The sequence below is a fragment of the Eublepharis macularius genome, chromosome 12 (genome assembly GCF_028583425.1).
Source record: "Eublepharis macularius isolate TG4126 chromosome 12, MPM_Emac_v1.0, whole genome shotgun sequence".
NCBI lineage: Eukaryota > Metazoa > Chordata > Lepidosauria > Squamata > Eublepharidae > Eublepharis > Eublepharis macularius.
In genome coordinates, this window is record NC_072801.1 from 29,084,372 (window position 1) to 29,111,740 (window position 27,369).

General features: G+C 45.6%; 2 protein-coding genes across 4 annotated transcripts in view; one reads left to right on the forward strand and one right to left on the reverse strand.

Moving 5' to 3' along the window:
* Positions 1-1,759: 1,759 nt before the first annotated feature.
* CEP20 (centrosomal protein 20) lies at positions 1,760-7,151 on the reverse strand. 2 transcript variants are annotated; one of them, XM_054992241.1, is made up of 5 exons: positions 7,078-7,151; positions 4,558-4,755; positions 4,027-4,111; positions 2,990-3,129; positions 1,760-2,111 (listed from the first exon to the last, which is right to left on the reverse strand). In XM_054992241.1, the coding sequence occupies exons 1-4, from the start codon at positions 7,103-7,105 to the stop codon at positions 3,003-3,005; spliced, it is 438 nt and encodes a 145-aa protein (XP_054848216.1). In that variant the 5' UTR covers positions 7,106-7,151; the 3' UTR covers positions 1,760-2,111; positions 2,990-3,002. The 2 variants fall into 2 exon arrangements, with proteins under 2 accessions (XP_054848216.1, XP_054848214.1); XM_054992239.1 differs by having other exon boundaries at positions 1,760-2,164.
* An 8,277-nt stretch (positions 7,152-15,428) lies between these two features.
* The window catches only part of LOC129340179 (multidrug resistance-associated protein 1-like), a 79,020-nt gene continuing 67,079 nt past the window's right edge, over positions 15,429-27,369 (forward strand). For both annotated transcript variants that reach the window (XM_054994799.1, XM_054994800.1), the window contains exon 1: positions 15,429-15,510. In XM_054994799.1, the coding sequence (XP_054850774.1) occupies positions 15,454-15,510 (57 nt within the window). In that variant the 5' untranslated portion in view covers positions 15,429-15,453. The remainder of the gene's footprint in view (positions 15,511-27,369) is intronic.

Consider the following 27,369-nt stretch of genomic DNA (forward strand, 5'->3'; position numbering starts at 1 on the left):
TGCAGCCTGTACATTGGCCTTCTCTGTGGTGGCCCCTACCCTATGGAACAGCCTACCTGAGGTCAGGAGAGCTCCCACGCTCTTGGTTTTCCGCAAATAATGCAAAACTGAATTATTCAAAAAGGCTTTTTTACTCACATAGGAGGAAGGTATTGTAGGGAGGAGGTCTCGGATGTTTCACCAATGAGTTGGGAACCGTGGGCTCCACCATTATGTTGCTTTACATATTATCTGTTGCTTTGAATATGTACTCATATATACTTTGTGCTTCACGTTGTCTAATGTCAATCCTAGAATGGATTATGTTCTGTTTCAGCAATCCTTCAACCCTGTATTGGATCCTTGCTAATGTTATGTCTCTGTAAACTTGAATTCATCTACCCAATGACATTGTTTATGGAAATGTCCTTGACACTGTATGGAAATGCCTACCCTTGTCCTTGCTACTGATTGTACTGATCCCACACTATGTAATCCGCCTTGAGTCTCAGTGAGAAAGGTGGACTATAAATGACATAAATAAAAAAAATATTAAGAATTGGATGCTAGTAAAGCAGTAGATGGTATCTGGGGGACGGTGATCTCCCAGCTGTGTGAGAGAAAGGATGACTTAGGGCTACAATCCTGTGTACATTTTCCTGGGAGTAAGCCTCACTGAACCAAGTAGGATTTATTTCAGAGTAATCAAGCGCTGGATTGCCTCAAAAAAGACAATTCAAGTAAGTGCACTGACATTTTTCATTCCTAAAAAAACTCAACCATGTATGTGTTTGTGCTTGAGAGAGGGAGAGAGAAGACATAGCACCTGCGGGTGCACTGAAGCAGCGAAACAACTGATAATTAACAGTGCAATTGCAGACACAGCACAAGCGGGAGAGAAGCCTACACAGTAGCAGAGATCCTTGGAAAGTTCTTACATCTGCTGCTCACTGAGGGGGCTACAGGTTAGCTGATTTTCAGCTTAAAATCAGCACTGCAGTTCGGGCAAGGAACTAGCTTCCATTGGAGAAAAACTCAACACCTCTCCAGCTATACCCACACATCTCCTCTCCCCCCACCCACATTTACAACCCTAACTGTTCACAGGTTCCCTTTCTTTGTCCGACATGAGAGTTCCCCATCGAGGCACTGGAAGCTCTAGAGTGCCAGGCTGGATTTGAGCAATCAGACAGGCCCAAAGAAAGATGTAGGTCCTGTCTGAGGCTCTCTCCTCCAGAGCAGCCTAAATGGTTATGAACATTTAATGATGTCACAACAGCTGCTCAGCCAAGGCACTCACAACAGGCAATTTGTATCCTAGTTTATATACAGATCATAAAGGTAATCCCCTTTTCTGGTGGCTTAACTCTACGTCTGATTTTTCATCTCTGGGAAAAGAGGCTGCATGCCCTGACTCAGTACTAAATCTTCGAAAAGAAACCTCAGTTGTAGCTTGATGCTGTGAACTGTCCACCACTGGGATACACATGCCACAAGCTCCTAAAGGAGTAGACACAAAGCCCTTAATGTAGTTGTGTGAATGGCAGGCATGTTTTAAGAGGAGAGAGACCTGGGGTTTATTTTATTTTTGTTTTTAAATGGAAATAGTTTTTAACTATTATTGTAAGCTGCCTTGAACCACATGTAAAGGTGGGATATATTTTAACCAGTAAATATACATACATACACACATCTGTTTTGGTAATTAATTTCCCTCCTGTTAGTAGGAAAGCGCCTACTTCCACCTAATAACATTTCAATCATTGGACACCCTTAGAAGTCAGAGTTCAAAGTGAATTTGCTTTTATTTAAATATATGCAAAAACTGCATTTTCAGAAATGTAAAACAAGAAACTAATGTAGAGCCAAAAGGCAGGAATGCTCTGATGATGAATCTCACAAGTTCTCATCTTTGTACGTTAATGTGTGCATCATTCTGCCTCCTGAAGTCCTGGGCGTTTGATTCTTGGTGCAGCCTCAGCTGGAAGTTTATTTAGCAGTAAGTTATTTCAGTAAACAGTCCTTACCCGTTGGATCAACATCACTGATCCTCCACACAGTAAGAAACAGCTGGATCAGATAGCTGGTGCTGACGAGAAGTCACATCACTTGTTATTTCATCTAGGCATACCCTGTAATGACAATGGATCTTCAAGCCTGATGCCGGCTGGGCCTGGGACCGTAGCTGAAAATAAATAAGAACGGAGTATGCATATCTGTTGGGCGCTGCTGTGCATTGATCGTTTGAATGTAGACTGTAAAATGCAGCAGAAGCAGAAAGATGGTTCTTGAGTGGGCCATTCAAAGTAATCATTCTTTTGACTGAAATCCCAGGGAGATGATCTGATCTGAAATGTCACGGGAACAGCAACCTGCTACTTTCCCCTCCACTTGTGCCAAAAAGGCCGAGGACACAGTCCACCAGGAAGTCCTCTTCCACAATTTATTTACTTCATTTATAAACACCTTTCTCCTCAATGGGGGACCCAAAGCACCTGACATTGTTCTCCCTTTATCCATTTCACCCCCCACAACCGCCCTGTGAGGTAGACTAGGCCGAGAGAGAGTGTGACTGACCTGAGATCTCCCAGGTTGCTTCGGTGGCAGAGCGGAGATTTGAACCAGAGTGTCTCAGATCCCAGTCTGCTATTCTAACCACTGCGCTGCCAAAAAGAACGTGGCCTGCACATAGAAACACTTACAAGAGGCAATCTTCTCAGTGCCCCTTGCTCTTCCTGCTCTTGTAACCTCAGGGGCAAGGTCCCCTTTCTGTCACTTTCATCCTGCAACCCTAAGCCAGTCCCTCGGAGCTGCACAGAGCTCTCAGAATGGTGAGCTGGGTAGGAGGGCCAGAAAGCCACCCGAAACTCCTCTGTGACCAACTGAAGACTTCTCCACTAGGGCTGATGCCGTGCAGAGGTAGAATAACGTCAGTGTTCCTTGTGAGTGAGGTCTATTTGCCAGTCTCTTTCTTTATATACAAAACACACACACAGACACCATACCATACCCATTTAATGCCTCTAGTTAGCTGGCTTGTCAAAGTTCCTCCTTGAAAATTGTAAGGATGATGATCTGGGGAACATCTGGTGGGTTTTTTCTTCTTTATCGGCATGCAACAGCTGGGCTACAATCCCATACAACAGCGGTCTTTTAAGAGAGAAAGAACCCTTAAGCAGAGGGAGCTAAGCAGCAGAAGTAACAGGGGGCACAGCTTCCATTCATCTCCACTCCCTGGGTGGTTTGCCTACAGACCACAAATGGGTACCCATGTGAGTCTGTTATAGCAAAACAGAACAGAAGTCCAGTGGCACCTTAAAGACAGATAACATTGATTTCAAGGACTCCCAGCTTACTGCCTCAGAGATGTGGCAGGAAACCATACTATTTAAGGGGAAGGAAGGGGCTGAGACAGAGAGCTTGGGTGTGAATTCCATCCTGAGTTTTTCAAGTGTAACTAGAACAGTGACTAGAACAGGATTAGTAGTGACAAACAGATAAGCAGGATGAGAAAGTCTATTCCGGGAGAAATAGTCTGAAGTTTTAAGTGAAAATGAACTGATATTGCAAACAAGGTTATGGCCTGATCAAAACATGTTAAGAAGAGCCAATTAAAATTTCTAAAAAGTGGACCTTTTAGAGATTGTAGTGCGTAAGGAAACCCAAGTCATTGGTTGTGCCTATAGCCCTCCAGAGAAAAAAAAATAAGGTGTAATCATAAGAAGATTTACTCAACAGCAGGCCTCTGAGCCCAAGAAAGTGCTCTTAGGGAATGCCATTAGCTATGTGCCAAAGAGCTTTTAACCAGTGAATCCAAATTTAAACTTCTTAAGGCTAATAACACAAACTATGACTAAAATAGCTTGAGCTGTTTACGTAGTCTTTCGATAGAGAAATCTTTGCTTCAAGGGGATAGTGGTGGTAACATCTGCAAACCCTGCACATTAGTGCTTCAGGCCTTCATGCCATAAAGGTGAACACTGAAAAGAGCATTAGAAATCCAGCGGGCGCTCACAGAAAAGCAAAACATAAAGTGCATCATCTCACACTGATCTGCTGTTTGGATCCTCTACTACATTTAGTTCATGCACCAGAAAGTCTCTGTCCAACGGAACCTCTGGCTGGCCAGATTCTGAAAATTAAACACACAACAACACCAGTTTAAGGACCTAACAGGAGAGAAGCCAACCAGAATCAGACAAGTGGTTCATCAAGTCCAGCATCCTGTTTTACGCAGTAACCAAGCAAATGTCCCCACAAGATCTATAAGCATGGCATGGAGGAAGAGCTTCCCTCTATTGTTGCCCTCAGGATGAATATTCAGGTTACTGCCTTTGAACATGGAAGTTCCATTTAGCCATTCAGGTTAATAACTGCAGAAGCAAAAAACATAGTGCCATTCCCTTTTAGAACTGGCTTATGAATAATCATTCACCAGGGCCTTTCAAACATTACTGTCTCTAGGTTTATTTCAGGGAACACCTTTAGTGGACCTATTTGCCCACACCTGCTTTTCAAGTACCGGTTCTGTTAACTAACAGCTAAAATACTGAGAAATGGTATAAGGAAAGTGTTTACCTGCTGTTAGAACAGATGCAGCGTACTTGTACTTGTTGAATACCAAGTATTCACGGATCAGTTCATTGATAAGAAGATTTTCATGGGACAACGGGGGTCGTGCTTCACTTTGGTCATCCAGCGCATTAAACACCTCGGCTCTGATCCTTGCTTTTATCTGTCCCAGAGTCCCTCTTTTCTCCAACGTATCTTTTAAAACTAGGAGCACAAAACCAGGCAGTTTTCCATTATGAGAAATCTTTCTACACACATTACCTTGGCAAGCAAAGCTAGCCTGCTGATCCAGAATCAAACTGGGCTCCTGTATCAAAGCATGATAAAGCCTTCCCCAAAGCCACTTAGCCAAAACAAGCCACTTCTAAGCAAGTAGCTTGTCAGGCTGGGGAAACATTATATAGTAAAAGCTTTGCTCTCCAGCACTTGATTATGGAGATCACTCAGTGAACCAGCATCATCCAGAAGGCAAGCTGCTCCCCCTCAGCCACCATTCCCCATGGCCTTTGGGGGCATATGCACCCCGCTCCCTCTTCTCCAGATGGCTACTTTAATGCCTCCAGGCCTTGCTGGGTTTCTGACAGCTAGTGCTGCAAGCAGATGCCATTTACAGGTGCCTCTTTCCTTCTCAGACTGCCTTGACCTGTCAAATTTCTCTGCCTGCTGTGTAGGAAAGCTCAGGAGAAAGGAGAACAGTCCTGCCTAGTGTGGAAGCTGTCGCCATGGCATTCCCCATGGATGCTTTGGGGTAGGAGATGGGACAGAGCACGAAACTGAAGTTTTTGGCACATTCTTCCACTTTAGTGCCAGATAAGGAAGTTTTTACTGTACCTTCCACAGAGAAAAATAAGGACATGCTTATACAACCCAATTCTCACACCAAGGATCCCTGCCTAGACCCCTTCCACTTCCAATCTTACACGTCGTTCTACTCTGCTTTCTGTCTGCTACATTCATTTACTATGCAAGCCCCTGTCACTCATTGATTTAAATGCCAGGGATAAGTTTGTTCTTTTAGCTAAAAATATGCTACCCAAACTGTTCTCTCCTTCAGCAAAGACCTCTGAGGCTGCAGGATGTGAAACAGCCTGAATGTAGACCAAGGCCATGTTTCCTTATTGCTCATCTGGATCTACCTGCAGCTTTAGGTACAGTAGACTATACCATCTTGCTGAGGCATTTGGAAGCAGAAGTGGGTATTGAGGGATGTGCTTTGTACTGGTTTAAATCATTTCTCATGGAACAGACTCAAAGGGTTGCTGTTAGAAAACAGCTATCTCCAGAATGGAAATTTCTTGTAGATTTCACAAGGTGCAATCTTATCCCCTACGGCCTACATTATTCAACCTCTGTATAAAGCCTTTAGGATAACTCATTCTTAGCTATGGAGTTGTATGCCATCAATATCCAGCTCTATATCTTACTAGCCAAATCACGAGAAATCTTGGGTAGCTGACTGACAGCTGTAGTTAAATGGCTGAAAGCAAACAAATAGAAACTGAATCCAGACAAGATGGAAGTAAAGGCAGAGATCTTGAAGGACATCATACTCTCCACTTTCAGCAAAATTCATCTGACCTTTGCAGACTTGGTTTAGAGTCTAGTGGTTATACTGGATCCAACACTGCTGCTAAAAAAATTAAAAAGAAGTCTAAAGTGGTAAGTAGCCAGAGGGTAAAGAAATATTAATAATCACTCTTACTCAAGAATTCATGAAACTCTTATTAAGACTATAAGTCTAATAACACATACAACTCATGCATATGACTTATACATCACTTATATACTAATAACTTGTATCACAAGAATAATACAAGTATATCTAACAGAGTCCCCGTCCGAGGACTCGGGTGTATACAGGCAGATGGAAATCAACCAGGTAAGTCCTAAGGTTGTTGATGAAGAATTTCCGAAGTAGGTATTGCTTTTTCTTGTTTTCTCTTTCTGTAGGTAAAGAAGAATCTGAGGTGCAGATGGGAAACACCCAAATGGAACAAGCCCGGAATCACAGCTGGCAAGACTTCTCTTTACTTCTTTAGTTCTTCCTCATAAGACTTCCTCAGGGGCATTTACCTTATGATGTTGCTTTTCAGACACGCCTACTACATCACCCATTAAAACGTGGAGAGTCCTACGTAGGACTCTCCACGTCTTAATGGGTGATGTAGTAGGCGTTCTTAATGCTGCTGCCAGTCTTATTCGCTGTGCCTTCACTAGTAATTTACTGCTGCTTTTATTTTACTTCATAGAATCTTTTTCCTTTGTAAAGTGCCTGAAAGCTGCGTGCCAAAAAGAAAGGTATAAACACCGTAAATAATTTTTTAAAAATACAAACCACAATCCTCTAAACATGAGATCCCACTTGCCCCTGCCCCTTGCCGTTCAACAGCTGCGACTTAAGGGCAGCGGGCTGCACCAGCTGACCTTCTGCCTGACATGCATAGGCGCCCTTGAGGAGCTTTCAAGGAGGAGCCCCCCCAGAGCCGCCCCCCAGAAGAGGGGGGGGGTCTTCCTTCCCTGCCCTACCTGCTTTCAATTCGGTTATGGTCGCCATTTTGGGAAGGGGCAACTGAAGGCGGAAACTGCGGGGCGAGGGAATTAAAAACTTCCCGGATGTAAACAAGTCGGCTGCCCAGGGCAACTGTTCTTCCCTCCCCCTTGGCTAAGGCTGCCCGGAACCTCGCAGGCGCATGGCCATGAGAAGCTCCGCCCGTTCTTTTGGCCAACGTCTCATACCCGCGATCCATTGGCAGCAAGCTCGGCCAATCAAATGGGGGGGAGGGGCTTCCTAACCCGCCTTCTCCCTTGAGGGGGAAGCCTTTCTGGTTGGTGCGCTGCCCAGAGCGGACAGGTGGACTTCCTCTGACCGTGGAGGTTCCATCCCTGTGTATGAGTAAAAAGGGCCTATACACCATGCGATCAGCAACACTTTAATAAGCCCTGCTGCTTCAGGCCAGAGGACTTATGCTGTCCAGCATCTGCTTTCCCATTCTGGCTGAGCTGCTTTGAGGTTGGAAGCCCACAAGCCTTCAAGGATCCTCCTTCCCCTTCTGCTTACCTGCTAGCCATTGACCTTCAGAGATACACTGCCTCTGAACATGGAGGTTCCATTCTCAGCTCTTAGGATTAATAGCACTGCCTGCCCTAGCAACAACCAAAAATTTGTTTCATTTAGATCCCGCCTTTCTCCTCAACAGGAGTCCAAAGCAGTTTATAACAGCACTGTTCTCCACTCCTCTCATTTTATCTTCCCAATAACCCTGTGAGGAAGGTTAGGTTGAGAAAGTATGGTTGCCCCAAGGTCACCCAGTGCACTTCCGTAGCACAGTGGGAAATCGAACTTGGGTCTCCCAGATCCTAGCCTGGCACTCTAACCGCTATACCAAACTGGCTGTCAAAGAAGAGGGACAGTAGCCTGTCAGATGCCTCTGGGATGTGCGGATGCAGGACACAAAGGAAAAAGGTTCCTTGTGTTCCATCTCCCAGAGTCAGCTGTTCTGTGGTGCCTCTGAACATGGAAGCTCCATTGGCCCATTAGGGTTAACAGCTGATACTAGATCTCTCCTCTATGAATGCTTGTATTTCAGGTCTAAGCAAGTGGCATCTTGTGGCAGTGAATTGATCTTTTTATTGTGTGCAGAAGGACTTCCTTTTGTCTGTCCTGAATTTGTTGACTGGCTGATCTGAAGTTCTAGCTGTAGGAACAGGAGAAAAAGTTTTCTTCATCTCCTTTCTCCTCATTATAGTTTTCTTAATGTCCCCCTTAGTTGTAGTTTTTTCGAAACTATTTTTTAAAAACTTAATAGGTTGGGATTTGAACTTGGGAGCATCCAGCAGAGCTGGAAAGTTCCTTATGTGTGGGCTTCCCACTTTTTGTCCCTGTGCCTGACAGAATTCCATGTGGCATTACAAGCAGCGTGGAAGACAGACAAGACATGCAATTTTCTCCATCATTGCATTTCCATTTTGGGAATTGTGCCTGTGGGTTCTACCTTCTCTTCATCAGTAAAGACATGCCGGGGAAGCATGGCCACTTTCAGCATATGTGGCTTCACTGGCAAGCCAAGGTTACTACAAAGCAAGGTTTTCTTGCATGGTTATGGGCTGCATTAAAGTAGAGGGCTTTATCACCATGACTCCTGCACACAGCTGTTTGCTACCTGCTCTCCCTCTAAATGTGTGCTTGAAGACAGACTAATTATTGGGAACGGGTTACTTTACTGAGACCAAAGTTCTAGGCACATTGATTAGGGATTAAATCCCACTGATGTGGGACTTGCATTTGAGTAAAGGAGCCTAGGAACAAACCCTACCCATGACCTATATGGATCACTCAATGGAGCTGAAAAGCCACTCCTGAGCAGGGGTCATAAACTCATAGAATCACAGAGTTGGAAAAGATCCTCAGGGTCATCTAGCGCAATGCAGGAAATTCACAACTACCTCCACTCCCCACTGCCATCATGAGAAATTGCCAGATGATGTGATGTCATGTTGTATTAATCACACAATCTGTTTTCTATAGCCCTGTTGATGTTTAGGCACTTCCTCTTGGAAAAACTACCACTGTCCCTTGGTTCAAGGTGTGTGTGTGTGTGACTGTATTCATGTCATGGCAAAATAACAGATAAATCCGGTGGTCTGACTCACCCAAACGAGCAGTGTTGCTGATCTTTAAAATGCCGCTGGAGTTTGTTACTCAGATTAAGCGTATACAACTCTGCAGTTTTTTCATAGAAAAAAAGCTTTGAGGGTCAATTTCATTTTCTGAATTTGGGGTGTCTCAGGTGAGAGATTTAGGCGTGCTGAGAGGTCTGAGCTACAGTACCCAAAACACCAGGATGGATCCTCCTGCATGAACCTCGCTGACCTGAAGGGGGCCTGCCCAAGAGCTCTGCTTCAGCCGCTGCTCTGGCACGGCATATTACCTGGAAACCCTCCCAGCAGCTGCTGAATTCTCACTGCCCTGTTTTTCACTTCTGAAATGGACATATCTAGTTAGGTCAAGCGTCAAGGCCAATCATTGTAAGCGCTTGAGATGGAAAAACAAAATGGAAATGTACAATCCTCCCTGCTGCACCCAGTTGTGAACATGGGACACACAGCCTTCCTGTGCAAGCCCCACAGAAATGAACAGGACTGTGCCATGTGGTTCAGAGCTGCCCCCCCTTTCCTGCCCCATGGAAGGGCTGGATCAGGAGCATCTACCATCTGTCTCCCCTAAAGGTAAAGGTAGTCCCCGGTGCAAGCACTGAGTCATTATTGACCCATGGGGGGATGTCGCATCATGACATTTTCTTGGCAGACTTTTTGTTACGGCATGGTTTGCCGTTGCCTTCTCCAGTCATCTCTAGGGAAGACTGACTGTCTCCCCTAGAGAACATTTATACCTGTTCACGATTTCTGTAATCCTCATAAATTTTATTAGCAGAGTGTGATTAAACCTGAACCCCCTTTTCCTGGAAGCAGCAGAGTGAATTTGTGTTCCCTCTTTTCAACTGTTCTCGATTGTGCTGTCATTATTATGCTGACATTTTGCATTGGTGTTTTGCACATAACAGCAAACTTTCTATCCAATTTTGGGGGGCTAAGCTAGTGTTCCTCAGATAAGGGAGCTGGCCACCTGGGGCACGATGCCTCATCTCTGCATTATCTATTACTATTCCATGGACCAGGGTACGATGGATGCTGTGCAGAATTCCTGCTTAGAATGTCTTGATTTATGTATTGGACTTTGAAATTTTAAAAGTTCTTTAGCTGTGTATGGGATTTCTGGCATTCCTCAAAAAGCTTGGGTTGCAATTTAAGAATCCTGAAAACATTTATTTTATTCCCTGCCTTTTCTCTCCAATAGGGACCCAAAGCGGCTTTCATTATTCTCCTCTCCTACATTTTATCGTCACCATAACCATGGGAGGCAGCGGAGAGTGTTGCTGCCTGTGTGGTGTAGTGGTTAGCCTGTCGGACAAGGGAGACACAGGTTCAAATCTGCACTCTGCCATGGAAGTTTCTTGCATGACCTTGGGCCAGTCAGTCTTTCTTGGCCTAACCCACCTCACAAGGTTGCTGGGAGGATAAAATTGAGGTAAACAATGTAAGATGCTTTGAGTCTCCATTGGAGAGAAAGATGGAGAAAAATAGAGTTCCCAGGTCCTGGGGATTTGCCCCCTCGTCCTCCAATCGCCTAGCAACTGGGAGGAGGCAAGCTCCTGGAGTGACCTTGGGCAATCCCTCTCTTTCATCCTAACCCACCTCACAGGGCTGGTGTGAGGAAAAATCAAAGGGTGCCATGTTGGAAGGGCAGGATAAGAAGGGAACAGACATGTGAGAATTGGGGGGAATATGTCAGCTAACAAGGCAGGTCTCATGCCTGCAAACCAGGCCTCTGGCTGCAAGACTACCATCATTCCAAAGAAGTAGCCACATCAGTCTGTCATTGCCGAAGCAAACAGGAGTCTGACAGCACTCAAAATGGTCACAAGGTTTTGTTTCACCTAGAAGCTGCTTCTTCTTCCGGTACTTAGTGTGGGTCCTGTCCATCATGGCCACGACAGAGAGGAGTGTCGTTCTCCTATTCCAGCATGGCCTACCTTGCAGGGTTGTTTGTGGTGAGGATTAAAACTGAGGAAGAGAAGCAGAGTCACCATCCTTGAAGGAAACACAGACTGCAAATGCATTCAAGTGCAAGACGCAGCTCTTTTGGTCCTGTCCCAGCTTCAGAGGGGTTCTCCAGAGGCACCCTGCAAGACCCTCCTGAGGTACCACGGCCACTTCCAGTCCCCCCACCCCCATCTGGTTCTACCACTAGGTGGCGCCTGTCAGCTGGCCAGTTTGTCGCAGTTGAAGAGGAAGGCGGCGCAGCTGGGCATTCCTGCCTTTCTTTCCCAGGTAGGCAGGAATCATCGCCTCTGGCAGGAAGGAAAAGAAACAGTCCTGCCCTCATCGCTCCCACCTCTCGCTTTTCCAGCCGCCATCCAAGGAAAGCAATAGTCTACCGTGTGTGCATGCATGCAGCCTAGCTCACAAAGGCTGCAAAGCTGAGGGCGCTTTCCTGGGAGTAAGCCCCATTCAGTCACATAGGGCTGACTTCTGAACAGACCCTCTTAGGCTCCCTGAATGTTAGAAATTGCCATTAATATATTAATTGCATTTCGGTTTGTGTCTCGTTCTCCGGCTTTCCGATCAGACATGGTCTCAGAAAGCTTTTAGGCAGAAATATTTTTTTAAAAGTTAACAAATGTGAGACTGGGGTTGCTTCAAACATTATTAGTATATAAAAAGAAGGGAACTGAAGCAGAGAAAGGACAAAACATTTCCTTTCCCACATTTCTGAATCATCTCATCCTCTTAGGCATTATCTTGTCTGAGATTCTTAGTATTGACACAGATCAGTCCTAGCGAGGGACCGCTTCTGATTTCTTGCCCTAAGAATCAGAGGAGTTAGCCGTGTTAGTCTGTAGTAGCAAAATCTGACGAAGAGAACTGTGATTCTCGAAAGCTTACGCTACAATAAAATTGGTTAGTCTTAAAGGTGCTACTGGACTCTTTTTGATTTTGCCCTAAGAATGAGAGGGCTATCACCATGGGATCTCCCCAGGCCGCCTGAGATTCAGGAATGCAAAGAAAGGTTGGGTTTGCTCTTGTGTAAGGTTTTAAGGAGGAGAGGCACACTTACTTCAACACATCCCTGGGATCAGCCACAAATCCTGAAGATCCTAATTCATGTACTCCTGTGTATGCACATCAGGCGGTCAAGCGCATGTGTTTTTAAGGACTCAAAAATCCTGGACTCAAATCCTGCTCTTTTTAAGGTGGCGTGTATGTTATTTACAATTTGATATTCATATGTGAATACCACAAGTCAAATAATTGGCTTTGTTTGTTTCTATTCTGCTTTTCTCCTCAATGAAGACCCATAAGGGCTTACAAAATCATTCCCTGTCCTCCATTTTATTGTCACGACACCATACAGCAAGCAAAAAGTATGTGACTGGCCCAGGGTCATCCAGGCAGCTTCCGTGGCAGAGTAGGGATTTAGATCCTAGTCTAACCACCCTGGTTACTTATCAGCTGTTCTGGGTATAAGGGGAACTAAATCCAGCTTCCTCCCTCCCTCCAAACAGCTAATAGAAACTACTGCCAATCTCCTGACTTGTCTATGAAGGAGCCCAGCAACTGGATCAAGCCAAAAGCAAGGGAGCAATTTCCAAAGACATCGCTGCATCCCAAAAGCATCTCCAGAAAAAAAAATCACATAGCTTGCAAAACAAAAACTGTTCCTACCTTCAAAAGCTATTTTTGCAAATTTGCTGTGTATTTTGAGACAGATAGGATTAAAGTGGCCAGTGCTTAAAAGCATGGAAGATTTGTTGTATCCACTTTTGAACATCTGGACCTCATCATGTATTAGCAATGAATGCCAAGTGATGCCAACAGAATGTTACCATTGCTATTTGGTCCCTAAATACATCCTTGTTGACAATAGTTTTGTCCAGGGAAAGATCAACAGAATACCTTGTGGGCATCAAGTGGTTTTAATGACAGACTTACACAAAGGATCTTGGATCATTTGGCAATCTTGTTGCCCATACTGGCTGTCACTTTGCGCAAGCAGCTGTCGATTCCTGCCACCAGAGCATGGCTGTACAGCTGCTCTGATGTGCCATCATCAATGTTCTTGACAATAATGGCTTCCTGGCCTGAACAGCGCACAGCCAGGGCAAAGACCACCTTCCCAGATTTCATAAACTTGCCCATCTTGAACTCACAATCACGATGACTCCTAGCCCAGAAGCATTGTGAGGATAGTATCGAAGCAAGAAGCATGATGTAAGCTGCTTTGGGTCCCCACTGTAGAAAAAGGTAGTATATAAATGAAGTAAATTAGTAAATATAGATGAAGATGGGAGACGGATAAAAGGTAAGTTGGTTAGTGGGTTGAAAGAGAGAAGAAGGACACAGGCAAATGTGAGCATATGGGGTCTGCCAGGAGAAGGAAAAGAGGAAATAGTGTGGGGAGGGGGATACAGGGAAAATTGAAGTACCCCACACAAGTCCCTGCAGGTTCCCCACCATGCACCAGAGCCCAGCTCAGCCAGCACCATGCAACTGGGTCACAGGGGAGCAGCTACCTAGGCTGGAAGAGGGAACAGTGAAAATGGGAACAGACATGCAGGTGGGGAGGAGAAAAGGAAGCAGGAAAGGGAGAAGCTGGGAGGGCAGGGAAGGGGAGAGGAGATGATGCGGGAGGGAATATGAGATTCTCCCACAAGTCCTTATTTATAAGTGACTAAGAACAAAGTAATAAGCATTCAATAAATTATTTGATTTTGGTTTATTTATTTATTATATCCTATTTTAACCAAAAATGAAGCAACCAAAATCAAATGACAATTGGTCTTGAACTTTAAGTAACACCTCAGGAATGCAATGTAAAATGTCTGGTTTTTATTGTAAGAAAATATACCCAGGTTCTGTGTTGGAGCCCTGAAAAAAATGCAACTGAATCTGTTTGCTAAGTTCAATTGTCCCCGTTTAGTATTCCTGTTTTAGGGTTTTTCTGTTGCTTTTCAGATGTTCTAGAGGCCAGTAGGTGGCATGGTTGACCTATTTGTTTCAGGTGGATTAGCTATATTAGTCTATAGTAGAAGAACAAAGCTTCAATCCAGTAGCACTTTAAAGACTAGCAAAAATTTCCAGGGTGTAAGCTTTCTTGAGTGAAAGCCATCTAACAAAGTGAGCTTTGATTTACATAAGCATATACCATGGAAAATTTTGTGGGTCTTTAAAGCACTGCAGGACTCGAATTTCATTCTATTAACCTAATTGTTGTATGGGTCGACCAATTGTTGTATGGGTCGACCGACTGGGCAAAACTTCTAAGTGAACCTTTTTAAAGGGATGCTACCAAATTTCGCAGCCTCCTAGTTTCTACTTGACAAACTTTGCTTCAGCGTTGGTTCTCTCTTCTGCTCACTGAACCCAAGACTTTCAATAAACTCTTGTGGGGTCTTATTCCATCAAGCCAACGGAGAGCCTGGCCCCTGAGTATACTCTTTGGGCCACTGCCAGATCCACCATGTAGTCTGGAGTGCTGCTGTAATTCTGGGAAACCTCTAGGCTGGCAAACTTAGCAACAGACATGCACAGGGAGACCCATGTCTGCCTCAGGATTGCAGGGAGGCCAGTGGCTGAACCTCAGTTTAAGCACCTTCTCCCCTGCTCTGAACAACACCGCTGGCTCTTTTTAAAAGCTGTGAACACAAAATTCCCAGGGTAGGTCCCAGGGACAGCCTGGTGTAGTGATTAGAGTGCTGGTCCTGGACCGGGGAGAGCAAGGTTACCAATCTCAAGGTGCGGCCTGGAGATCTCCCGGAATTACAACTGATCCCCAGACTACAGAGACCAGTTCCCCCGGAGGAAACGGCAGCTCCAGAGAGTCGAGGGCTTGGCATCACATTCCTTCCTTCCTTAAACTCCATTCTCTCCAAGCACCGCTTCCAAATCCCCAGGAATTTTCCAAGACAGAGTTGGCAATCTTAGGGGAGAGCCAGGTTGGACTCCCCTCTCTACCAGCGGAAGCTCGCTGGGGACCTTGGGCCAGTCCGCCTGGCTACCTCACAGGGCTGTTGTGTGAGGATCAAGGGAAAGGCGAGGAGAAGGGTGTGAGAGCGGTATGGAAAGAAGACAAGCCACGCAAACAAACACCTGGATGCGAGCGGCGGGCAGGGCGAGGAGCCTGCCTCGCTTGAGTTCGGGCGCCAGCAGGAAATGGAAGGCCCGGCCCGGCCCGGCCCCCCCGCCCAATCAGCGCAGGCCCGGCCGGCTCCGCTTGGCTCCTCCTCCAAGCCTTGGCGCTGCGAGGAAGGCGGCAGAGCCTCGCCGGCTGGCCGCACCACCTCCATGGCTCTCCAGCCCCTGTGCAGAGGCCAGGGCCAGGCCGACCTCGGGTCTCTCTGGGTAAGCAGCCGGCCGGGCAGGAGAGCCGCCCCACCGCGGCCAGCTTCTGGGGAGGGCAGGAGAGCAGAGCAGGCAGCCAAGCAAGCCCCCCCCCCCCCAAGCAGGGGGCGCCGTTCACGGGGGCGGCAGCAGGCGAGGACCTCTTTCGGTCGTGGGGTTTGGCACGCAAGTCCCCCGTTGCGCGTGGAGCGGGCTGGGCGCCCCCACCCGTTTGGATCGGAGCCAGGCATCGTCCGGCTGCATCCGGCGCCGGCTTCGGGAGCTCCCCTTGGCCTGCCGCAGCGACCCCGGAGTGGCTTATCCGCGCAGGGAAACCGGGGCGGGGACCATCGGCAGAGCGCACCGGTCGGCGGTCGGGGGTGGGTGGTCTGGGGCTTGGCAGACCAGCGCGGCGAGACGCTGCGCCCTAGCAAGGCTTTTGGGGCGCGGTTGCCCTCTTGCCCCCCCCCCCCCGGGGAACCCCTATTCGCCCTGGTTGCCAGCCGAGGAGGGGGGTGGAAACGGGCGCCCAGCGACGCCTTGAAGACTAACCAAAGTTATTCTGGCGGGCGCTTTTGTGCGTCAGACTGAGCTCCCCCGTCCTTCGCAGAGGAAGTGTGGGGGCAGCCCCTGGAAGGGAGCCCTCCAGATGCGCCGCCCCTCGTGCCCTTTGGGGCTGCGATTGGCAGCCACCAGGTAGACCTCTGGGGCATTGGCTACGGCCTTTTCTTGGTTCCCGGTGCTCATGCCTTCACGTGGGCATACTTTAACCCCTGGGGGGTGGGGGCAGGAATCAAACGTTTCCTCTTGCCAGATGTCTCAGACTTGTGCCTGTTTCTAAACTGAGCTCCTTTTCCTAAGTGTGTTCCAGAATATCAGTTGGATGGTTAGTGATAATGTTGCAACAGGCAGGGAGTTGCTCGCTTTGTCACAGTTTTCATGAGCTAAACTGGAGCATCCGCTTTGTGCGCAGGCCCACATCCGAGGATCTGGCGGCGGGGGGGGGAGGGGGCAGTAGGTCTGCTTCTCCCATCAGCCTGTTTGCAGACGCAGAAAGTGCCTCTCTTTGAATTTTCTCTGCCCCTGGATTTATAGTGCAATCCTAAGAAGAGTTATGTTTTATGCCACTGAATTTGGATCTCGGGTCTTGTGATTCTGTGATTTTACTGTTTTATTTACTGTATTTATTTGTATGCTGTAATCCGCCCTGAGCGCACTTACGGGAAGGGTGGACTATAAATTTAATAAATAATAATAATAAAAGAGTTGCTCAGTCTAAGCCCATTGAAATCTTAGAGTGGAGTAACTCCACTTAGGATTGTACTGTTAATTTCCTAAATGAAGAACTGCTTAGTGCGGGTGACTTGCTGGCAGGTACCCTCAGAGGTGATCTTGAAAGAACCGGTTTCTTTTCCTGTTCTATGGTAAAGTGCCTTAACTCAATAGTGTGGCATGAAAGGACAGCAGTGAACGAAAGCTGCACTGTGAAATGTTTTCTTACAACTTCCTACTTGGTATTTGATAACGAGGCTTAGGTTAACCCAACTAAGTCTAAGCAGGTGCATCTAACACTAAGTTATACCTCTGTGCTTTTTTCATTGAGTTTGCTTATCATGATTCACCGGGCAGTAAACCGATTATGTGCTAATCCTACTTTGCCTATCAGTCAACGGTTGATAGTAGTTCTCGCCTACTTTTGAGTGGATCGATTACACTTTGGCTGGATGTTATTGTAAACTGACCTCTGTTCGTAATTCTTCCTCACCTCTCATGTACAGCCACCTGTGTGTTACCTGCAGCTTTGAATAACAAATGATTTTACCTGATGGTTGAACGTTTCGTGCACCTAATGAAGTGGGCTTTGACTTACCAAAGCAGCTGCTGGAATAAATGGTGCTAGTCTTTAAGGTGCCCTCTGGATCTTAAACCTTTCCCCCCTGTTTCTCCCATTCCCCCTTAATCAGTGTCAGATTTTGGATTGTAAGTGCCTTGGCAGGGACCTGTGATGTGCATCGTGATGCTACAAAAATAGTGGTAATAATCATCATAATAAGGCTAGGGAGATGCCAGTGAAAACAGAAGTCTTGTTGAGCTTTATTTAATTTCTATTGTTTAAATAGCCTGTTTTTCTCTTCTGTAGAGTTTTATAGCTCTTAAAAAGTGACTGTTTCATACAGGAATAAAGCGTGTATTTTGTTGACAGCCATCCCACAGACAAGAGTGTCATGTGCCCCTTTTTGCTTGTGCCCCTCTCCTTCCCCCACAGCCTCAATGCAGGTTGGAAGGTCCTCAGGGCAAGACATGAGTCCGTTTAGTTTTTACAAATAAAGGGAACTGTCTTGGGCAGGAAGCTAGTGGCATATTGGCCAGGACACTTGCATTGCAGTGTCCATAACCGTGCCTGTTTGGACAGTTCCAGGAGCTGGTCTGCTCTTGGCGGATTGACTGTTGCTCTGGTATTCGTCTTCTGCAACTGTTCTGCTTAAATGCTTTTAAAAAAGTTATCTTCAGTACAACACTGGTGAAATAGTTGAGAAAACAATTTGGGTTCTTTTTTCTTGGCATCATTATTTCTGATCTGGTATTGCTATCAATACTGAATTGCCTTCACATATTGAAAGCATTTTCTAACAATCAGGAAGGCTAAAAACTCCCCCTGACTGCTTGGAAGCCGGTAAGCAGGATTTTACACCCTTCTAAGCCCTTCGACATCAGTGGACTTAGGTGGAATTCAGCCTCGGCTTGCCCTGTGAGTGTCTTGGGTGGTGAAAGGTGGCTATGTGGTATCTTTCCCTATGTTAGAAGTTAAACACATCCGGAGTTAATTTTGGGTGAGCTTCGGGGATCACTCAGTTGAGGAATAAATATCTGAGAGAGCCTACAAAGGAGCTTGCATGCATTCTAACAGACTCATCTGGGCTTCATGTCTTAAGCGCTGTGTTGTAATGTCCTGGAGTTAGTATTATGGTCTGGGTGCCGTTTGCCCCAAAGAGTGACTTCCTGGGGTCGTTGTGCCCTCGGGTTGACAGCCAGCTAAAGGCATAGCCGCTTTGAACTCTTACCTGCCTTTGAAATCAAGATAAGCTCCCCCCCCCCCCCATACACACACACCTTTGGCAGATCGTTTGCGGCACTGACATTATAGTAACTTGACCTGATGGTTTTAAAACAGTTTTTGTGCAAACAGGAGCCTGAAAAGGGAGTTCATGTGAAGACTTTTTTTTTTCCTCTTGAAAGGCACTTGCTCTGTGGTTTGATGGGTTATGGTCGTATTGCTGTTTCTGGTGAAAAATGTGCTCCTGGTTCTGTGTCACCAGCAAAAAAGATGGGCATGTGGAAGATGCAGCACTTTCTATGTACTTCCGTGGCTAGTGGGATCTTTCATGATCAAGAGCATCTCAGTCAGGAAGCAGGGAGAATCCTAGCACCAGCTTGCCATACTTTGTGGCTAGGTTTGGGCGGGCCACTTGCTGCTGGCGTTTCAGAGCCTGTTCTAATTTATGGGGACCTGTGCGATCAAAATCCTACTGCAGTACTCTTTTATGTCTGTCATGGTAAAGAATATGTACAGAGGACTGGACTCTGAAGAATAGCGTATGCCGAGTACCCTTGAGGGCATGCTTCATCCGTCTTGTACATTTATATCCCACCTTCTTCATTGCTAGAATTGCTTATGTTCTGTTTCAGCAGTTCTTCAGCTCTGTATTAGATTCTTGCTAATGTTATATCTTTGTAAACTTGTGTGTATTTACCCTATGGCATTGTTCATGAAATTGTCCTTGATACTGACTGTACTACTCTCACACTGTGTAATCCGCCTTGAGTCTCAATGAGAAAGGCGGACCATAAATGATATAAAAAAATAAAAAGTAATGGTGCTCAGAGGGATATCTGCTCATGCAACCCAAGAGTGCTGCTGGTGGTTGTAAGAAATAAAAGCAAGTCCAAAGCAGGTGTCCACAGTGGAGATTGTCTGTTGTTTGAGTGCATGAGTCTCTGTTCCGGGTCTTCAGCACCACCTGTGGGACATAGATAATTCTGTTGCTGCTTTTAAACATCAGAACTTTGGGGCTTTAACAGTAGATAGCTATGTTGGCCCACAACAACATCCATGTAATTCCTTTTATTAAGAACATCCAAAACAACACAATATATCGTTGCAAGCATTTGAGGCCTCTAGAACTCTTCATCAGGTTGGATGAAAAAGAGGAAGGGACACACGTCTTTTACGCCTTGTGGTATCTTTATCTGCATATTGGAGGATGCTTACCTGACTTCAGTGGCCACAGGATGTGGCTGGCTGCCCAGCATCATAGTGCACCCTTGGCATGTGGAACGAAGCAGCAAAAATGGGAGACGTCTGGTTGAAAATACAACCGGTAGCAGTTGTTCCCGTGAACCTCTGATGTCAAATGGGACACACAAGAACCGTAAAAGGCTGAGAACTCAGGACATACCATAGCAGTCCTTATGATACAATACTGGAGAATAATTTTAGTTGGTGCATTAACTAGGTAAAGGTAGTCCCCTGTGCAAGCACTGAACTCAGATCGTGAGCAGACCTTGGCCTGCAGTACTGTAGTTTACCACTCTGCACCATGGGGCTCCTCAGTGCATTAACTAGGGTAAGACAAATTGTGTGTAGTATTACTTAGGTAAATTTTGTAGAGTCTTTTCCCTCTCTTTGAAATATATATTTTGGGTCACTCAAATCAGTCCCTTGTGCAGAGATTCAGCAGGACTGTGTGTTCTCAAGGGAGGCTGTAGACGGCAGGGTTGTGAGCTCTCCTCTTTCCACGTAGGAAGTGTGCTCAGAACAGCAAATCCTGCAGAGACACAGAAGTAGACTCATGCAAATTTTCTCACACCTTAGAATCATTCTAAGAATGAAGTGTGCCTGCAGTTGTAGTTCAGAAAAAGTTCTCAACAGTTTGGGAAACACTAGGCGAGCTGTTATGTGACAGATTTGGGAAGACTGGTGGGGGGGGGGGCTCTCTGTGCAACAAGTCTCTGCTCTTAGTTTTCCATGTTGAGCAAGCTGTACCTTTTGTATTCCTTTATACTGATTTAAGTGGATGCCACACACAGTGTTTCATCCTGCTGCTGCTGCTCTTTGGAATTATGCCAGAGTTTGAGGCCAAAACCGGTTGCTTGAGCTGAGCCATGTGTTGGTGGCCTTTATTAAAAGATTAATTACTGTGTGCTGGTTACTTTGCCCATAAACTGTTGTTAGAGTTACTTTGGTACCTGATGGCTGTTTAAGGAATGGAGACTTGTTGCTCACTGGAACAGAGCCGGAGAGAATTTTTGATGACCAGCACCTCATATTGGAGACAGCAGGTACAGGCCAGAGTGCGGCTGTCTTAAGAGCTGTGCTGAAATGAATGGGATTGTGGCCTGTTCTCGCTACCACAGTTTCTCTCCCCAGAGGGCTTTTTTGTGCCTTCATTTTCAAACTTATCCCTGAAAAAAAGTGGGCTAGAAACTTAGCAGAACTCCTGGTCTTGTGGGGAGGGGGGATAAACTACTACTTTAAAATGCTTCTTAGGAAAAAAAATTAAGCTGGTGTCCCAGTGCCTATACATCTAACTTACAAGAATCTTCAAAGAGTGTATGCGTCTTTTGGAGGGTGGTATTAAAAGCACCTCAACCTTCCAGTGGTGGGTAGGAATTCACTTCCCATCCATTTCCCCTAGACAACATTTACATATTTCCATGTAAGCTTCAGTAGCAAAGTGTGTGATTGATCCTGAACACCTTTTCCTGGAAGTGGCAGAGTGGATTTTTGCTCCTTCTTTATTTTTTATTTTGTTATTTACATTATTTATAGTCCTCTTTTCTCACAAGCACACAGAGGCAGATTATACAGTGTGAATCAGTATAATCAGTGGTTTGAACATACAATAACAATACAGTGGGGTATGGATTAAAGAACAAAGCATAAGCAATTAGCAAAGCGTAAGCAATTAGGCATAGCATATTAAGTGATGCAGAAGCTAAAGTGGGTACACAGTGGTACAGTCCGCAGCCCCTGTCCCTTACCAAAACATCTATCTGAACCGTTTCCTTACAGTATGGCCCTCCTAACTGTAGAAAAGGCCCTCCTGAGTAATTCGGTTTTCATACTTTGTGGAAAGCCAAGAGAGTGGGAGCCCTCCCAACCTCATCAGACAAGCCATTCCATAAGGTGGGTGCCACAACAGAGAAGTCACGTGTATGGGCAGTTGCTGATTTTACCCATTTGTAGCGTGGCACCTGCCCTGTTCCGATAAGCAAAGCTACAGTGGTGGAGCATAAGGAGAGATGTGGTCCTGCAAATATGAGGGACCAAGGTCATGCAAGTCTTCCTATGCGCTAGCTTGAGTTGATCCCGGTAACTGATAGGTAGCCAGTGGAGTGACTGCAGAATTCGAGTGAGGTGCATGCTCTGCCTAGCTCCTGGTAACTGAGAGTGGAACTACAAGTGACAAAAGGCACAGGTTGGACACTTGTCAGCTCCCCTCAAGTTTTGATGGGAAATGTAGGCAGCTTGGCGGAATGTTGGACAAGTGACAGTTGAAAGTCCATTGGACAGCAGTCAGAGAGCCAAGCTGCAAGACTAGGATGCCTACATCTCCCATCAAAACTTGAGGGAAGCTGACAAGCTATGGAATTCTGCACCAACTGGAGGGGAGTGCAGTTACAGTAGTCCGACATTAATCATAGTGTGTGGATTCTGTTGACTAGATCAGCCACATCTAGGTAGGGGGCCATCTTCTAAGCTAGTCTTGAATTGGGAGAAGGCCTTTTTGGCAGCGCATTTAGTTTCTTCTGTCGTGGCAGTGCTGCATCCGGTATAACCACTAGCCTCTTAACCGAGTCTGCAAGGGTCAATGGTGGGGTTGTGCTGTTATTTTTTGCAGATATTTTGCATTTTAGTTTTGCAAACTCTACCCGAATCTGCTTTGGGACGTGATGGTTTAATTTGGCTTAGCCAGTGCTTCTGCCTCAGATAAGGGAGAAAGACTGTGGGCATGATATCTCCTCTCCACACACAATCTGTTATTGTTTCCATGAATCAAGGGTGTGATTAACGTTGTGCAGGATTCCTGCTTGGAGTTTCTTCCATTATGTATTGGGCTTTGAAATGAAAAAGCTTTTTAGCTTACTGTTAATGGGATGTATCTGTTCTGCTTCTAATAGATATGTCTCTAAAAGAGAATTTGTTTCCAGGTGTTTCCTGCTTCAAGAAGCAGTGTAGGCCAAAATTCTCCTTTCTCTGCAGCTTTTGAAGGCAAAGGAGCCCCTGACATGCTTGATGTCTAATAATTCCTCAAAAAACCTCAAGAGAGGGGCCATAACATTTAGTTAAGGCTGCAGTTTAAGAGTCCTGGAAATGCTTATTTTATTTTAAACCCTGGTTTTTCTCTCCAATGGGGCTCCAAACTGGCTTATATTGCTCTCCTCTTCTCCCTTTTGTTGTCACAACAATCCTGTGAGGTAGGTTCAGCAGAGAGTGTGTGCCTGTCCACATGGTGTAGTGGTTACTGTGTTGGACTAGGCTGTGGGAGACCCAGGTTCGAATCCCACGCTGGGTGACCTTGAGCCAGTTGCACCCTTTTAGCCTACCTTACTTCACAGTGTTGTTGTTATGAGGATAAAATGGAGGGAGGAAAGGAGAATGAAATAAGCTGTTTGGGTCTCCACTGGGGGGAAAGATGGGGAATCCATTAAGTAAATAAATAAACAAACCTTGTGAGATACTGCGTGTGACTGGCTCCAAGTCACCCAGCAATTGTCCATGGCAGAGTGGGAATTCAAACCTGAGTCTCTCAGATTCTAGATTAACACTTTTCTAACTGCTCCACTGTGCTGGTAAAGAAACGCTGCTTACTCCACAGCCGTGCCTCTTACTCTGAGGGATCCCTTTGAGGGCTGCTGCTTTTCTTTGGGCATAAAATGCTGAGAAGGCTGTCCTTTGCCAGCAGGCTGGCGCTGTTGCTTTCTGCCTCTGGCTGATCAATAGCATCGTTGTCAAAGCTGATCTAGACATTTCCTGAATTTTTTTGGCTTGCTGACCAAGCGTGTGTGCGTGCACTCTCTCTCTGTATGTCATTTACAGTGGACAAAATACACTTGGGGAGGGTCCTTTGTTTTCAAAAGTTTTGGTATGTGGATCTGGATGCAGGAGGCAGACGTGCACCATGCGTTTATTTCAGATGGAAGTTATTTACTTCTAACCCTCTCTTCTAACTGAGACTCAAGCGGATCTCAGGGTGTAAAACAGTGCAACCAAATAGCACAAGAGATCTAATAAGCAATGCGGGAACATTTTCCTTATCCATGTTTGCATTGTAACATGTCGTTCTTAATTTGTTGTTTTTGCTTCCTGTGGTTTTCTTGTGCCCTGCCAAAAGAGATTACCCTTGAACGTCGAGTTGTTTCATCAGCTGCTTGTCTTACTTTGTTGTGCTTCCCATGCCCTCCTTCCTCTAGCTTTGCTTCCTTTTTCTCCCCAGGTAATAAATGAAGGTGCTTTCTGACCTTGCCTGAGGCTGCTGAAGGTGGAGGGTGCCTCTGCTGCTTGGCCAGCTGACTACTTTTTGGCCAATTGCCATTTCTAATGCTTCCATGTTTTTTTAGGAGGGGAGAGAGTCTAGCGAAGAGTGCAAGAAATGTTCCAGTCTCACCTCTAACTAACTAAGCAGGTTACAGGGAGGCGAGAGTTGTGGTTTAGTATCAGAACACACCCACTTGGCATGCAGGAGGACCCCAATCTAGGCTTTGGCACCTTCAGGCAGCATGTGCTGGGGAAAAGGGTGTCCTTCCATCTGGGGCCTACCTACACACTAACACTTCTTCGAGGTGTGCCCTGGTTCCCATCAGATCTGGCCTGCGCTCAGAATTCCATGTTAAAATGTAATTTTCAGGAGTGTGGGAACCCAATTTGGACTAGGGGTGTGCAAAGAGAGGGAGCTTAAGCTTTTCTTCTCCCTCCACCCGCCCTGTCATTATCCTGACCTGAAATGACCCAGGGAATGGGGTGAATAGCAACTACCTGAGGCTGCTGGGATGGGAAGCTTAAATCCCGTCCCCTTGTGGTCCCAGTTCAAACTGGGGGGCATTAAAAATTGCTGGACATCCAAACATAGAATTCCCAGCACAAATCGGGTTGTACAGGACTCTGGGTGAACCTGGACATAGGTGTAGCTAGACAGACCCCCCAGGCCAATGGACTATTCCCTGTGATGCATCTTCATATGATCAAAGTTACTTTTTCTCTCCTGGCTTAACCTCCCTCTCCAATATGCATTATGTGGGTTATAATACTGGCCTACTTTACAGGGCTATTGTAAGGATTACTGCAAGCAAATGAACGTGTGAACCATTTAGTGAGGCAAAAGGGCTGTTTAAATATGAAATATTAGTGGTGTAAAAAAAAGAACTCCCCTATAGAAATTAGAGTTCATACTTGCTGCTTGTCAGTTATGCTTATTTCCCCGCTTTGGAGAAATGTATCTCATCTTCCAACCCTCCTGATAGCAGAATTGCTCTTGACATTGTTTGAAATTCTTTTCTGAGATTGTTCTTAGAAAGTTCCATGCTGCAGATGTAATGAGCTTTTGCCCGTGTCTGAAACTAAGCTTCTACTAGCCAAAAGAAAGATGTATCTTTTCTCTTGGAAAGCTTTCAGCAATTAGTTCTCAGACCTGTCAAACAGATAAGTTCTTTGAACCACCTGTTTATCAGTACATTTATTTATATAGGGTTCAACTCTTTATCAAACACACAGACACCTGTCTAGAGTTTATTTCACTTTATTGAAAATACACCCTAGTTTTTTAATGAAGCAAGTAATCAAAATACAAATGGTTATTAATATAAATCCTATTAAAACAGAACACAGAAAGGCAATAAGAAATAAGTTTTCTAACATTTCTTAATAAATTCCAAGTTTAACATAATCAAAGTTTCTATGAAATGCATAAGTAAAAATAAGTTCTCACCTAAATTCTCTCAAGAGATTTCTTCCATCAGAGCTCTGCCATTCTATCTGAGTTTACAATTTTATACATCATCATAAGCAAATATTTAAGGTCTATTCACATGATAGCACAAACAAACGATGATTGGTCTGATGCTTCACTGAATATTCATAGTTTCTATTGTATAACCTTCCAATTAGTAAAAAATTACGTTATACTCAAACTTACAAAACAAAACTATAAATCTCTGAGAAGTGTCAGAAAAAGTTAAGTTGAGAGATCACCATTGGTTGAATCTCTGATAGAGGAACATTAATCTCGATAGAATCCACTGTTTTAATTAACTGTCAAAAGATTAAAGCGCACCTGTTAGAATTACCTAACACATAGAAAAAACACACAGACGGTTCATGCAAAGTCTGAAAATTCATCTAGAATACAAGTGCTTGGCCTAGTATTGCTCAGTATTGATTATTGTCATGTGCTTTTATCTATATTGGTGCAACACAGAGATGGGATACATAAGATTGATATGGATACTGGACTTAATGATCTTGGATATGGGTAAAGATGAATTGTTTGGATTTGGAGATAGATGAACTGCTGCAAATAATACTTGTAACATCACAGGAGTTGATCCGACATTGGTTGAAACTGATAATGTTGTTTGTTTAAGTAATCATTGGGACTGCAAAGTACACAAATGCACGCTCTGTGCTGATAACTTATCAACATCAGATGACTGGCATGCAGAAAATGTTGCTTATTAAGCTAATACTTGCTTTAAAAATGATCAGAATTCTGAACGTACCAGTTCTGTAAAATGATTCTTAGCGGTGCGGTAAGTACGATTAATTGGTACAAACCCAAAATCATGGTACATTTTGAAATGGCTGCTATGTTAAATCCTCCTGGTTTGGAGATTTTGCCCATCTCTTTTCTCTGTTCATTACCACTTCCTTGCTATTCTAAATTATTACAGCGGGACATTCTCAAGATACTGAATTTTGCACCAGATTCCATTGTACATGCAGCTGTGAGTGCAGTGTAAAAATGCTTGAATGTTTTGTTGGCTTACCATAAAGCATTTTGAAATAAGAGCAAACCTGTATAATAGCTATTCATTGCTGTTTGTTGTTTAAGATTTGCAGAGACCAAATTTTAGCATTGCTAGCTATTTTAGCTAGCTAGCTATTGATAGGCTTGGGAGAAGGATCCTGTAAATGTTTGGTGCCCTGAAAAAGTGGCACATCTTCCCAGGTTTTCCTTCTTGGTGGTTATTTGGTGCTTCTCTGCACAGTTTGACAAAACAGATATTTGCAGGGCAAGGGCAGGAATTGTGGCAGACATATTATTTATTTTACTAGCAACAAAGCCTGTTGTGGGGGAAAAATACAATGGGCTCTGGAAAGAGCAGGGCAAGCGGGCAAGGCATTGCTGCCTCTGCCATGCCCCAATCAAGGGGAGGGCTGGGCGGCTGGGCCTGGCATTGCCTCCTCTGCCACGCTCCAATCTGGGCAGTGGGAGGGCTGGGCGGCCAGCCCTGATACTGCCTCCTCCACCATGCCCTGATCTGGGCAGGGACAGGGCAGGGAGGCCGGGCTTGGCAATGCCCCCTCCCCAGTGCCCCGATCTGGGCCAGGGAAAGGCAGCAGCGCCTGCTGATCACCGGCAAGGAAGGGCTGGCAGGCCCATTCCTCCTGCTGCCTCCTCGCCCCAAACACGCTGCGGAGGGCTTGGCAGGTGGGTGGGCCGTTTCCTCCACTGGCCGATCCCAGGCCTGATTCCAGCTGCTTCGGAGCCCAGGGAAGGCAAAAAGAGCCCTGGAGTCTCCTGCACCCCACAGCTGCCTGATTCGGCCCCAATTCAGGCCTCTGCAGAGCCCAGGAGCACTGCTGGGTGTGGGCAGAAAGGG